This window comes from Xenopus tropicalis, chromosome 2 (assembly GCF_000004195.4).
Source record: "Xenopus tropicalis strain Nigerian chromosome 2, UCB_Xtro_10.0, whole genome shotgun sequence".
NCBI classification, from domain to species: Eukaryota; Metazoa; Chordata; class Amphibia; order Anura; family Pipidae; genus Xenopus; species Xenopus tropicalis.
The window spans coordinates 53,628,030-53,643,436 of record NC_030678.2 but is presented as its reverse complement, the minus strand read 5'-3'; the positions used below and the strand labels follow the sequence as shown (position 1 = coordinate 53,643,436).

General features: G+C 38.4%; 1 protein-coding gene across 3 annotated transcripts in view; it reads left to right on the top strand.

The window, feature by feature from the left end:
- nr1h5 (nuclear receptor subfamily 1, group H, member 5) overlaps window positions 1-15,407 on the top strand; it is a 42,744-nt gene that overhangs the window by 14,848 nt on the left and 12,489 nt on the right. The window contains exons 2-4 of one of the 3 annotated variants that reach the window (XM_012952882.2): window positions 2,266-2,271; window positions 9,619-9,747; window positions 14,842-15,204. In XM_012952882.2, the coding sequence (XP_012808336.1) occupies window positions 9,654-9,747; window positions 14,842-15,204 (457 nt within the window). In that variant the 5' untranslated portion in view covers window positions 2,266-2,271; window positions 9,619-9,653. Of the gene's footprint in view, window positions 1-2,265; window positions 2,272-9,618; window positions 9,748-14,841; window positions 15,205-15,407 lie in introns of those variants that run through there. The other 2 variants (XM_012952859.2, NM_001113687.1) reach the window with 2 other exon arrangements.

Genomic DNA, 15,407 nt, shown 5'->3' with positions numbered 1-15,407 from the left:
TGTTATATAGTCATTTTTACAAGAGCTTCTAGTGAATGAATGATTCATAATAGGGACCAGGCCTGTAATGGCAATCTGTGGTTCTGGGAAATGTCAGAGAGTCTGTTATAAGATGCCATAGACAGTCCACTATTTATTGGGCTGCTGAGGGGCTATTTGGGACGCTGTGTACTTGGAATGCCAGGGCCTATATTTACTCCCAGACCAGCCCTGAAAGTAACTACTGAGCCCATATATTATGGTTAAGTTGTGCCCATATATTATGGTTTTTATATGGTTTTAAAGCAACAGTGAACTAATGACTATTCTACCCTACATTTAAAGTCTTACATTTTAGTTGGGAACTATGGAATTTTAACTGTTGACTCCCTAGTACACAGTCCCTCCTGCACCCAGTAATCGCTTCTCAGTAGCGCTTCCATTAATAACACAATATTCACATTTTCCCATACAATAATGGCAAAAACTTCTTAAAAATCTTACTTATTTTCCATAAATATATACTATATATTAGGTCAGTGCTGTCCAACTTCTGTGGTACCGAGGGCCGGAATTTTTCCGACCTACATGGTGGAGGGCCGATAATGGAAGCCAGTTTTGACCACTCCCCTTTTTTAACTACACACGCTTGAAACCACACCCATGTTATCACATGACCATACCCATATTAATGGTGGTAGTAGAGCAAAAACCTGCCATACCCTGCCTTCCCTACCCAGCCAGTGTGTGTCATACTCTGCCTGCCCTATGCTGCCTGTGTGCCGTAATATGCCTACCCTACCCTGCCTGTGTGTGTGCTATACTCTGCCTGCCCTACCCTGCCTGTGTGTGCCATACTCTGCCTGCCCTACCCTGCCTGTGTGTGCCATACTCTGCCTACCCTACCCTGCCTGTGTGTGCCATACTCTGCCTACCCTACCCAGCCTGTGTGTGCCATACTCTGCCTGCCCTACCCTGCCTGTGTGTGCCATACTCTGCCTACCCTACCCTGCCTGTGTGTGCCATACTCTGCCCTCTCTGCCTGTCCTATGCTGTCTGTGTGTGCCATAAAGAATCATTTTTAATTTGAGAAGGCACAGTGCTCCGTCTTATCTTTTTCTGCTGTGTGTGCCATACTCTGCCTGCCCTACCCTGCCTGTGTGTGCTATACTCTGCCTGACCTGTATGGCACACACAGGCAGCATACAGTGACACAATGCTGGCACAATAACTATATATAAAAAAAAAATTTTGCAGCACCAACAGTCTGTGGTGTGGTCTGAGGTGTGAACAGGTGAAAAAAAAAGGAACAGTAACACCAAAAAATTATAGAGTTTTAAAGTAAATAAAATATAATATACTAATGCCCTGCACTGGTAAAAGTTGTGCGTTTGCTACAGTAACTCTACTATAGTTTATATATAATAAGCTGCTGTATAGCCATGGGGCAGCCATTCAAGCTGGAAAAAAGGAGAAAAGGCACAAGTTACATAGCAGATAACAGATAAACTCTGTATAATACAATAGTGTTTTATCTGTTATCTGCTAAGTGCCTGTGCCTTTTCTCCTTTGAATGGCTGCCCCCATGGCTACACAGCTGCATTCTTTATATAAACCATAGTAATGTTTCTGAGACAAACCAGTTGTACCAGTGCAGAGCAGCAGTACATTATATTGGAATTTCTTTTATACACTTGAATTTTTCAGTGTTACTGTTCCTTTAAATCTGAACAATGCAGGGGGTGAACAATGTAGAGATTAAAAGGTGTGATTACATGTTTAAACAATACAGAGGGATTACAGCCTAAATCTGAGGTGTGAACCATGCAGGGGGCCATTTAATCCCAGTACTAATACAATTTAAAGATAACACAAAGGTAAGCCATCAAAGCAGCCAGACAGATGGGGGGCCACACAGAGGGGGGTCGCGGGCTGCCAGTTGGACAGCACTGTATTAGATGATCATCTGCATACTGTGCATAGACACATGCAAAGTAGGGATGGACTGAATCATCCACAAAGAATTTGGTGAATCCAAAACCTCATGCAAAATTTCCCCAAAAACTGTGTGTGAAAAAAATAGCACCTTCCTTTGCCACATGGTCTACAGTACAGTATGTGATTTTAGGAATATGGCCTGGCACTTGGATTCAAGTACATTTGGGTAAAGAAATCTTGGATTTGGCCAGACTCAAATCTAATAAAGGGTTCAGTGCATCCATAATAGAAAAATCCAAATGTGAAGTTATCACCTCCTCCCAGTGAGTTAAAGTAGCAGGCAGACAGTTCTCTTTACATATAATAAATCATTTACAAAGGTGATCTTTTGATCAGCTTTGTGTATGGTAAAGAGAAAAACAAAAAAAGCAATGAATGCAAAAGAAACAAACATAAGACTTTAACACAGAGAATAAAAAAAAAACATGTAAAAACACATGCCACCCTAGGCATGCCAGGTCAAAAAAAGTTATCCCTTTTTCTCAAACTGGTGCACCAAAGAATCTCAAAACCCAAGGCTGCGTATGTCTCACAGTTTCTGCACCATTTTAGACATGAATACATGATGCAGTGCATTATTTATTGTACTATCCCCTCCCTTAGGAACAGTCAGAGTTTGCTTGAAAGTACCTTGATGATGCATTTAAAGTAAGCTACCAGTGTCTATGTAGCCAATGTTGTACATTATCGCGTGATTCCTATATTTCGCATATTTTCAGGTGTTTCTCCCACAGGCAGCAAAGTGACCCTTTAGCAGCTGAATTGTTTCATGAGTCAGAGCCAGTTGAGTAGAGAATGTAAACATTAAAAAGCACATTAACAGATAACTTCAAAACCACAAAAAAATTAAAAGTACAGGTATGGGTTCTCTTATCCAGAAACCCCACTATTCAGAAAGTTACAAATTACAGGAAGGCCAATCCCTTCATAACCATTTTAAGCAACGAATTCAGTTTTTTTAATTTATTTGCTTTGTCTGTTTAGTAATAAAACAAAAAATGATTACAAATATCCCGCATAAATCTATACTGTTGGGTTTATTTATGTTTTAATTTTTTTAGTAGATTTAAGACATGGACATGCAAATAACAGAAAATCCCCAGTAACCTCAGGTCCCAAGCATTCCAGATAATATGTAGATCCCATACCTATTCATGAACTGTTTAAGTGAATTACAATATATAATACATATGGTTAGTTACAATCAATGTCACCACTACTTGACATTTTAATATTTTGTACAGTTAATAAATATGTATTTTGAGTTCAGAAGGAACATGAATATTTGCATTAAATCTGACAAAATGGCTAAAGCCCTCATCATGAGACATTGGCAAATATCCACAAGGCACAGGCTTCTTATGTACAACCAGAAAAGACCACAGGAAGAGTACTTAAAAAAACAATTCTTAAAAACAATTAAATTAGCCTGTTATTTAATGTAGCATACAGAGCTAGCTAATGTAAACAACCAATTGGCCTTTACTTTGTACTTACTGAATAAGAGGAAGAAGGAAGATTACAACATTACTTTATCGGGCTACACTGACTTAAGAATGGACCCCCCACATCTCATACAGGCCCCCTATTCATCTTATTTAACCTTTTATAACTTCTTAACTCTATCTGCTATCAGTAGATTCACATTTCGTGACATAACTCACAGACCCGAGGGACTTATGGCAGCAATGCTGTTTTTTAAAAAAACATCATAACCGCAGCTTCACCCGGTTTCAATATCCCTTAGGGATAATCTAATTAAGGGAGATTAAACAGTCCGTTAGTGGGAGGCTTGAAGAATTCATTAACAGGTCATCTCACTATTGAAGATGTTCCTGGGTAGCAAAACATTCCTTGTTGTTCTGAAAAAGTTTTGAGGTCAGTTATAAAAGAAAGACAAACAGTCTCAGATTAACATATGATGCATTTTATGTTGTAATTAAACTGGAATAATTAAAATAAATGGGTCAGTGTTCATTTATCTAGTTGGAACTGTCAATTTCAAGAATATTTCTCATAGATATCCAGAAGATGAGTTTCATGTAAACATTCTCAAGGGCTTTAGATATGTATGCTTACATACATAAACAACAAAAAGAGATAAGGGCCATTTGGACTACCTTTCACTCCAAAAATGTGCACTAACCCCTTGTTTTCCAGGACAGGCAACACTTTTATATGAAATTGGAATATTTTGGGGGATTGGCTTTTAAAATTAAGTGTGATTTGGTGAAGAGTTTCATTTTTTTCATGCTTCCTCTAGTGTGTCTTTAAAAATTGTGTGCCATATGTGTACATCATATTTTTTGCTACAACCAAGACTTTATTTATCATACTTAAAAACACTTACTGCACGAGCTAATGTAACAATTAGTATTGTTGTTTGATCGCATACAAAAAATGTTTACAAATGCTGCAATATGATCTTGTCTGAGCATGCATAAGTGCACAGCTTAGGAGGAGTATACCTGTATTAAGCTGATGGAGAAAATATTTAACGAACATTATTCATGTGCCTAATTAATATAAGTGTGCTGTAGTAACCCAATAGTGGTTATTTAAAATTGTACAGGAGTTTGCAGCACAAAGGGATAATTGGCAAATAAAACTACTAAGTATTAAGAAATGTATCAGGTGGGAGGTAGTTGACAACTGTGAAATAATTGGACATTATTCTCCAGCTAATCATGGTGTACAACAGAAATCCATGTTGATATTCATAAGTTTATATGCGATATTAGATGGAGTCACATTGTCCTTTTTAGACTCTGTAGTTCAAAATTCATATTGCTATTAATCATTCAAACATCATTTCAGAATTCATCTCATAGTTAACATTCTTTGGTTATGTTTGTAGCACGTAGTAAGAGATTAAGTAGCAGAAATGATTACAACTTCCTTTGTGTCTTTGTTTCTGAACAGAAGCAGAATTCTCAATCTCCTTGGCTTATGCACAAAATTTTAAATTTGGCCCACAATCTGGGAGATAGTCATTAACTTCTGATAATTGCTTAACTATTTCTTTTATTAAATAAACAACAGTCGCTCCCACAGTGAGACAGCAGAAATGATTAAGTTGATTTGTGATATGCTTAAACGGTATTACTAGTTCTATGTTTTAGTTCTCACAATTATCGATGCTCTCGTTTGAAGCTATTTTCTCTTTCTCCCTACACAAAATATATCTAATATAGTGTCACATATTTTGGCTATTTTAAAGATATTTTTGTCATTCTCTATACTACAGCATTGAATGGGTCTATCTAGCTATTGGTGTACAATGATCACATATTAACTAACACAATAAAAGCCCTAAGGACCCAGATGTGAAATTTGCCCTGCACCTGCCTACTGACCATATGATTGCCCACCCGTCAATACTCACCACACTTACCAATACTTACAGCTGGACCCATGGCTGAGTGAACCTTGGTGCTGTCTTACCCTCAACCGTCCCTTAGTTCCACCACTGCACATATTTCTTTCCTTAGTTTTTTTTTATCTTTCTGGTATCTTTTTGCTAAAACAAAACTTTCAGACTTGTTCCTGCTAAATGCTTTAGCTAAAGATATGCATTACTGGGCACTTTATGCTGACCTCCCTCCCTCCCGACCATATCCTCTCCTTGTAATGGGCATACAGTAAATAAGTAGGGGTAATTTAATGCATGTTTAAAATGCACAAAATTGAAAATCCAAACCAGGAAACATTTGATATATCAATACAGGTATCGGACCCCTTATCCGGAAACCCGTTATCCAGAAAGCTCCGAATTACGGAAAGCTCGTCTCCCATAGACTCCATTATAAGCAAATAATTCATAATTTTAAAACTGATTTCCTTTTTTTATGTAGTAATAAAACAGTACCTTGTAATTGATCCCAACTAAGATATAAATAATCCTTATTGGATGCAAAACAATCCTATTGGGTTTAATTAATGTTTTATTAATTTTTTAGTAGACTTAAGGTATGGAGATCCAAATTATGGAAAGACCCCTTATCTGGAATACCCTTGGTCCCGAGCATTCTGGATAATGGGTCCTATACCTGTATTTGTAAAATATGTATATTTATAAGTTTGTTTTATAGAATCAGCTAGATGGGATCTGGATAACTCAGAACTAGGTGTTTATAAAATTGAATGTGAATGATGAATGTGAATGGTGTAGATTTGACAAAGATCTGTGCTTAACTTGCCTGTCCGTATGTGTATTGTTCTGTGGATTTTGCACTCTTGTATTTTCTTTCAGAATAAATTAATGGTAAGGTACAAATCGTAATCAATGAAAATTATTTTTATCTTCAGATTAAATAAGTCAGAAGCTTCTATTTTATTCTATCTTTAGCTTCAGTTTTGCTAACAAATTCTCTACCCCAGTTCAGCTTAGTGTGGGGGTGCCTCAGGGCTCTGTACTTGGTCCTTTGCCGTTTTTTCCCTGTACACTCTCTCTTTAGGAGACCTTTTCTCTTCATCTGGTCTTAAATATCAATTACTGTATATGCAGAAGACATCCAGATATATTTAGACACCCCTGCACTAACCATTGATGTTTAAACCCAGATTGCTACCTCCTGGCCATCTCCTCTTGGATGAACCTACGCCACCTCAAATTAACCTAGCTAAAACAGAGCTCATGGTCTTCCCGCCCAAACCTGGCCCTCCTCCTCCTTTTAGCATTACTATTGATGGCATGACCATTAACCCTGTTAATTCAGCACGATGCCTGGGGGTTATCTTTGACCAGTCCCTCTCCTTCTCTAACCATATTACTAACACGGCCAAAACCTGCTGCTTTTTTCTCCTCAATATTGCCAAGATACACCCCTTTTTTCACAAGTAACTGCTAAAACACTAATCCATGTCCATATCCTTAAACTCTTCTTGCATGGATCTCCCACTCTTTCCTAAGAGGGAACCTGTTCAGTCACAAGTAATCTCTCTCTAGCATGGCTGCCTATTAAGCAAAGAATAGCATACAAAGCCCTTCACTCCTGCTCCTCGCTATTTTACTTCACTGGTCTCCCTGCACGTTCCTGGTTGTCTGCTCCACTCTTCTCAGAGCCTCCATATTTTTACACTATCCACACCGACTGCTCTCTCTCGTCTTAAACCTTTTTTATCTTGCTGCTCCTTACCTCTGGAACTCTATCCCTGAATTCCTCTGTAAGGAACACTCACTCTCTTTAAGAAAAACCTCAGATGCTACCTTGTAGAGAACTAAAACATTATTTTGTCTAATCCTGCGCTTAAGGGCAAAAACTCATACCTGGTGCACTCTTACCTTCCAATTTGTGCCTGTATGTTAACCAGCCACTTTTTGTAAGCACTGTTGGGCAGGGGCCTCTTTCCTATTGTGTCTTACACCACTTGGCACTAAGATGAGCAAAATAATTTGGCAAGCATGGATTCAGGGCAAATTTCCTTGTTTCGCCAGTGGCGGATTTTTTTGCGAAACAGGCGACGAAATTTGCAGCATGACAAATAATTTTCGTCCACGTCGTTTTTATTTTGCTGTGTGACATTTTCGCAGTTTCGTGAATCTGTTCACAGATAAATAAATGAGCAAAAGGGGCATTTGCCCAGGGCCCACCATGATAGGGGGCCCAGCAGCACAGTTTCATCTGGCATAGCTTTGGCAGAAGCATCCTGCAGACCCCTCATTGTAATCAACTGAAAGAGCTCTACAGTATGGTTCTTTTAATGTATTTGCCTTTTTTTCTTATGACATCTGCTCCTAGGGCTGCGGGTAGCGCGGGGGAGGGGTGTGTGTGCTGCGAGTGGGGGTGTTGGGTAGCGGGGGTGTTGGGTGGCGGGGTAGCATTATTTTAAAAAATAAAGTTGGCGATTTGCTACAGGCAAGGGGGCTCTACAATATATTAAGGGCTATAGTAGAAGCCTTTCCTTGCTCTTTAAGGGTAGTTATATCACAGATTTCTATTCATTTAGCTGAATCTGCTCCTATCTATAACTGCTAGAGTGATCTATAACAAAGAATAAAATAACTAGGCCTACATTTGCCTAGGCTCGAATCTTCTTCCCCTTGTCCACCTGGAAAAGAGAATTCATGTGTGCTTCAGCTTACATACTTGAGAACAGTGACACCCTCTGACCAGACTTTGACTGCCAGGAGCATACTTTAACACAGGAACTTATGTCCCTTCTATACTAAGGACCCTCATAGATTTTATCAGGAGGAATAGTTTCCACATAATCGCATTGTTAGGCAATGGCACAGGATTTTCAGGAGATCTGACACTCTGGGTAGTGTAGATTTAATTGCCCTTATCCTTAAAGTTATTTGTAAATTGCTACTTTTTGTAACTGGCTGTTTACATGCTTTGCTGTTATAGCTTTGACTCCTGAAAGCTAGCTAATTAAAAGTTCTGTTTTCAGGATTGTTTTCAGATTTAAAGCCAACATACAGAAAGGGATAAACACTGCTTTTAATTGCAATTAAATTTACATATAACTTCTAAAGTGTAAACCCCCAGTGCACTGACTGTTAACCATGACTGATCAAGTGAATTGTTCTGCTAAATTTACCTGCACCCTATCACAGTTGTCTGTGGTCTTCTGGTTTCAGCAAGGAGTGCACAGTGTAAACATGTTTGGAGGGGAGAGTATGTACTTATTGAAATCAATATGTACATACTGGGGTGAATTATGTATAATCTGTGTTGCAGAAAAGTGCCAGTGCTATATAAATAACAGTAAATAAATAAATAAATGTTACTGATACAATATGATTGTGGGCCTTGTGTGCCTAAGTGAGAAAAGCCCGAAAATCAGTGCATTGAGAAATGCCACATGTAGCGAGGCAAAAATGTTTTGACCATGCCCCCACACACCCATAAATACCACTCCACAGGTTATGTAAAGTTTGAACATATTTGTAGGGGTTTTGGGGTCTTGTTTATGTGTTATTAGTTTTTCTAATGAAGGTGAAATTGCCCTTTAAAATGCAAGACTCCATTCCCCCAAGAGACCTGTTTATCTTATTAGTTATAACTGTATCTAAGTGCAGGCATTGAGTATTCTTGGCTCTCTGCCAAAAGCCTACTTATCTAATTACGTTTGAGAAATTTTGTATCTTTTTTGGCGTTCAGTGCAGGAGATCAAAGGGAGATCAGGGACTGCAGTCTGAGCTGTTAAAATTGAGACTGTCCCTCGAAAATTGGGACAGTTGAGAGCTATGCCCACCACAAACTGGCACCTGATAATTCATATGAAGACTGTACACACAGTAGTTGAATTCTTGTATGTGGGCAAATTACAAAGACAGCCTTTCATTTTACACCTGGTCAATTCAACTACACAACTCTTTGTTCCTCCCTTCACATTCTATGTCTTACATTAATATGTATAATAGGGATACAAGAATTGTGTTAAACAGTATATGGCTTCTGGTGTGTGCTTTTGTATGTAGTTTTGGTGTCCACAGTAGTCCCAATCATGACTGAATGAAGAACATTCTAATTATGACATTCCTTTGTATTCTAAACCTGTATATTTTTGCTGTGGGTTATTTCGCAGTTGTCTGATTGTTTTCTTTAAGTTGTTACAAAATGTTAATGTGTGGCCAGTCTAACAATATTTGCATCAAAATCTACCGGCACACTGACCATATTACTTTTTGCAGTTTCTTTAAAGAAGATTGAGAAGAGTTGGGGTTAATGAGACAGTGGGAAGACCTGGATCAGACCATGGCAAACAGCTATGTAACAGTTTCTGATGCATACTGTCTTGCTGAGCCATTGTCCTACTACGGTGAGTAATTTCTATTTCAGATAACCTTTTTCTCCTACTCACTGTAACTGGAGGAGTCATGATCAGGACTTTTTTTTACTGTTGAGTGCTATTCTGATATCTACTGGGAGCTGCTATCTTGTTACTTTCCCATTGTTCTGCTAAATTGGCTGTTGGGGGGTAAAGGTTATATCACTCCAACTTGCAGCTTAGCAGTAAAGTGTGACTGACGTTTATCAGAGCCACACGTCACATGGCTGTGGCACCCTGGGAAATGAAGAATATGGCTAGCCTCATGGGAAATTTTAAAATTAATCATAAAAACATATGTTTGTGCTTTTTAAAAAATGTATTTTAATGTAGAATTCAGCTGGAGAAGCTCTATTAACTGATGCGTTTTGAAAAATACATGTTTCCCATGACAGTAGTCCTTTAAAGTGATAATTTTTTTTACACCTGCTGTTGTGTTTTAATTTGTATCAGCTTTAAATTCCTTATAAACTAAATCTGCAAAGTTTTTTCGCTTAATAATTATGGTAGCAAGAATTATAGACCCACGGAGCAGCCATGTTTGTGAATAAATATGCCCAATCATAAACCTGCAACACCCCTTCTGCTTTCAGCCGGTGTGTGACAAGCTCAGCTGCGTTGTCTATGTGTAATGGGGAGGGGGGAGGGAGAGCCCTTAGAAGCAGGCAGGCACGGAAAGCTTAAGCTGGCCTGCTATTTAATTCTTCGTGGGAAGAGCAGAGGGGGGGGGGGGCAAAGCCCTTTGAAGTAGGCAGGCAACAGAAAGATCAAGCCTGCCTGCTATCTAGTTCACAACGCCATGCGATGCTATGCGAGGGAGGAGGAGCTCCTTGAAGCAAACGGCAAGCTGAATCCTCCCAGTTTATGACGTAGTGACAGATTGAGAAGCTGCAGTCGGGCTGCCAGACAGTCGGGTTCAGGATCTTCAGTAGGATTTATGTAAAGAAACAGGACTTTTAGAAAAAACAGTCAACATGACCTATAGGTAGGTTTAGAAGTATGTTCATATTTTTATAAGAAATTTTTTGGTGTCAGTATCACTTTAAGGCCTGAGTATGTTCTTTAAAAGCTAGTTGCTAATTTTAGTGAAACTTCTGTTTCTACTCTAGCCTCAGGATTACATTTATAAGGGAATGTGTGCACAGAAAAGCCTTTGCAGTTATGAATACAGTATGTGCATGTAAGTCTTAACTGCCCTGCAATTTTTTTTTTGTAGACATCTGTTGACACACAAGTAACATATGCCTTTGCATTCCTGTAATACTGTATTACTACAAACTTATATATGTGCAAATTTTCCATGTAAGGCAGGGATCCCCAACCTTTTATACCCGTGAGCCACATTTAAATGGAAAAAGTGTTGGGGAGCAACACAAGCATCAAAAAGGTTCATGAAGGTAGCAATAAGAGCTCCAATTGGCTACTTAATAGCCCCTATGTTTGGCATTATTCTTGGTTTTTATGCAACCAAAACTTGTCTCCTTACCAGAAATTCAAAACTAAGCATCTGCTTTGAGGCCACTGGGAGCAATATCCAAGGGGTTGGGGAGCAACATGTTGCTCGCGAGCCACTGGTTGGGGAACACTGATGTAAGGGGACAAATTTCCCTGTAAGTTATCGTTTTAAACTGCAATAAAATATTTGTGAGGCAGTTGTCTATTTTATCATTACAATCTGTTTCTGACCACTAGATGGCAGTTCTATCTACGAATACACACAAATAAGGTTAAAGGAGCACTATGCCTCCTTTTTTTTAAAACATAATCTTAATAAACAAGGCTGTACCCAATAGGATTGCAGCTTCCTTAGGCAAATGGCAAATGCGAAGTAGGAGTTCTATACTGCACATGTACCAAAGGACAAGTTACCACACTGCATTAATCTTCGGCGATACATGGGGAAACGGAGAATTTTTTTTCAAAGTGTTTCCTTTCGTACGGCTGCCGCCCTAGGCACAGGCCCACTGTGACCTTTTAATATTCTTGTCAATGCAATCTACTGCTTGGTTAATAGTCTACATGTCAACTTAGCTGCAAAATCTAAAAGTAAAATTCAAAAACAATAATGAAATACAATAAACTGGTCTGGTGTAGGATCTGCAGTATTAATAGCGGCATTTGCACATAATTCAACAGGTGCCTAGTCAGAATTACCATCTACGAAACATAAATACAGGGGTGCTGCTACCATGAATTCAAATTGGAATTTTGGGTCTTCTAGTGCAGAGAGCACAATAGCAATCTCTGCACTAGCAATACGGCACGCCCTTTGACCCTCCCCTAAGCTCCTGAAGGTAAAGCACGGGGAGTGGGAGAAGGCATAGAAAAGGCTGCCTCAGGATGGCATGGGGCCAAGAAATGCCCCTGGGTAGATGCAAAATACAGGGCACCTTTGAGTTCATGCTCCATTTTTAGCAAAGCAGAACTGACATATGGTACTATAGGCAAGTGCAACAAGTCTCAAGCACTTCATTGAATGGCATTTTGACATGATTTTTTTTTTTTTGCCTAATACTGTGCCTTGATGGCAAAAGAGAGGCAAGTTAGGCAGAGATGAGTGGAAATGGAAACAAATCTCAATTTAAAAGAACAAGTTCCAGCCTTTGTCTGATAGCAGAGGCACAATGCTTTAATGGTTTGGAAAAAAGTTAGGGTCACTTTACTAAAGAAAAGCATAATTACCTCTTTATAAAAGTTACACATCCACTTGAATATGGGATACAGTTTTGGGTACATGTCCACAGTATAAATTTTATAGAGCTCCTTAAAATGAAATTATTACAAACAGTCTCCAGAGGTTTCTGTATATGCAATATATGTATACAAATGAGCAAATTGTATATGCTCATTATATACAATAATATATATTCAAATACCTAATATGGTTATTAGTCACATTTAGGGGCTGATTTACTAAGACACGATTTCGAATCCGAATTGGAAAAATTGCGATTGGAAACGAACATTTTGCGACTTTTTTCGTATTTTTTGCGATTTTTTCGGCGTCTTTACGATTTTTGCGTAAAAACGCAAGTTTTTCGGCGTCATTACGAAAGTTGCGCAAAGTCGCGATTTTTTCATAGCGTTAACACTTGCGTGCAAAGTCGCGCCTTTTTCGTAGCGTTGAAACTTAAAAGGCGCGACGTTTCGCGCAAGTTTTAACGCTACGAAAAAATCGCGACTTTGCGCAACTTTCGTAATGACGCCGAAAAACTCGCGTTTTTACGCAAAAATCGTAAAGACGCCGAAAAAATCGCAAAAAATACGAAAAAGTCGCAAAATTACCGATCATTAAGAAAAAAACGCAATTGGACGCATTCGGCCCATTCGTGGGTTAGTAAATGTGCCCCTTAGGGTCCAATATTATGGTAATTATATGAACATCCTGACCATAGGAGACCATAAAGAAATTAAAGTACATAAGTAAGTAATAAGTAAACCATAGCAACCAATATTATCTTTGGTTTTAAACAGGTGACCAGTAAATGCTAACTGCTCATTGGTTGCTATGAGTTCCTGCATTGTGGGCAAATTTAATGTTGTTTATTACATAGCCCCATAAGTGTTAGATGCAATACAGTGAAGATGAAGCAATTATAGTGCAAAGCTATTAAATTAAAGAGGCCCAATTATGAATTTTTAACACTCTGAGCTCTGACACAAGTTATCGGGTTAAACCAGCAAGTCTTTATTTGAATATAGCTAAAATACAAGCTTGATGCATTTTCTCATTTTCATTGGGTCTGCAAAATCTCTGTAAACAAACTCAAATTGAAAAAAGCTTATATTTTTGAATTGGACAACTCTGATTGACTGCTTTTAGATGCCAAAGTCTTACATTAGTGTTTTTTACATTTGTTGCGCTTAATGAATATTGAACATTCAAAATTTGTAAACCATAATATGAATGTATGGGTTTTAGCACAAAACAATTTGAATTCGAACATTGATAAAACAACCCCAAATGTCATAATGTAATCAAAAGGCATACATACAAAAATTTCAAGACAAAAAGCAATACTTGTCCCTTTTACAATGTTCTTAGTAATGTGCGTAAACTAATATGCATTTCAAGCTAAAAATGCATATTTTAAAGACATTTTAAAATAAAGCAGGCTCTTGTGTTCTGGTAAATATCATGCTTGGACATAAAGTTCACAGTGTAGGAAAACATTTTTAACTTAAATTGTTGAAATGCTTTTCTTCACAGTCATTATAGCAGCAACTGTGGTAACACACTATGCAAGTGCAGTGAGCAAAGTGCAATTTTGAGTGTAATTGCTATGTTGTTTTCCCACAATACAACTTTTTTTTCTCAGAATTCTAGCATTGTGCTGTGCTGCATCTGATGCCGTTATGTCCAGTACGCCCAAAGGAATGCAACTACAGGCACATTTTGTTGCAAATCCAACACAATTACACAGAAATCTATCTGACTCAATTTGCAGTGTTTGCCGTGTGACATCTTTCACATCTGATCCTTTAGATGTAAGATTGTTGCATCTATTCATTTTGAGAGTAAAAGGAAACCCTGGATGTACAGCCTGGTCAGGTGGTGGATATGGCTCCAGGGTTCTCCTCTGTGAATAGGCACAGCAGAGCTCATTTTGGAATAGAAGACAGTAAGGACTGAGTGGCGCCATGTGCAACTAAACAGACATGTATCAAGCACATTTTGATCCATGTGCTTTTATAAATGGAGTTTAAAGTGGAACTCACTGCAGGGAAAAGTGTGAGACCACAATTGCACTTGCAGTAAACAAGCACATCTAAGTGGTAAATTGTTACCAGCATTAATTAGATTGTCACATGTTTTAATAAAACTGTAACTGTTATTATTTTGCTTATTCACTCTATGTGGATATGGCTATTATAAGTATGCAAAGGACTGTTCTCCTCGTGTATGGGTCTGCAAAGAACCAATTCAAGTAAATGTAAATTCCAATACAGAACTCAGTACTAATTTCAGTATTGTTATGTGATAAAATAAACCACAAACAGAAGACCACATATTTGTAGATTTGTGTTTTGTATTTCATGTCACTATTTGTCTTCAGCTTATCTCTTTTTTTCTCTGAATTCTAGATGTTCTGCCAGACCACATTAATTATCAACTGCCAGATTCTGAGTTCCAGACAGCTTCTTGCTGTCAGTATACAAATATGGCATATTCCCCTGGATTGCAATCACCATCATCACAGTGCCACTACACCTCATATGGCCTGGAAGCTGCTTATGGGGATGGCCAGTATCTTCTAAGCACCTGTGAACTGAGTAAACAAACCACATTAATGACACACGGTGTGGATGAAGTGTACCCTACCATGAAAAGGCCTAGGGTTAGCCATGCCAGTATTAGAATGAAAGGCCATGAAGAACTTTGTGTGGTGTGTGGAGACAAGGCATCTGGGTATCACTACAATGCACTTACATGTGAAGGCTGCAAAGGTAAGAAAGTGGCAAGTAAAAGAAAATTTGCATATTTAAAATGTTATATAAAAACTGCATATGAAACACAAAATTAGTTCAAGCTATAGACACCCCCTGCACAATATGCTAAGAATGATCAATGATTTTTTAATTCTGGGGAAAAATATTGATGATTAGAATAGCACAGCCTGTAGAGCAGGGTGTAAAGTGCAACACATTCT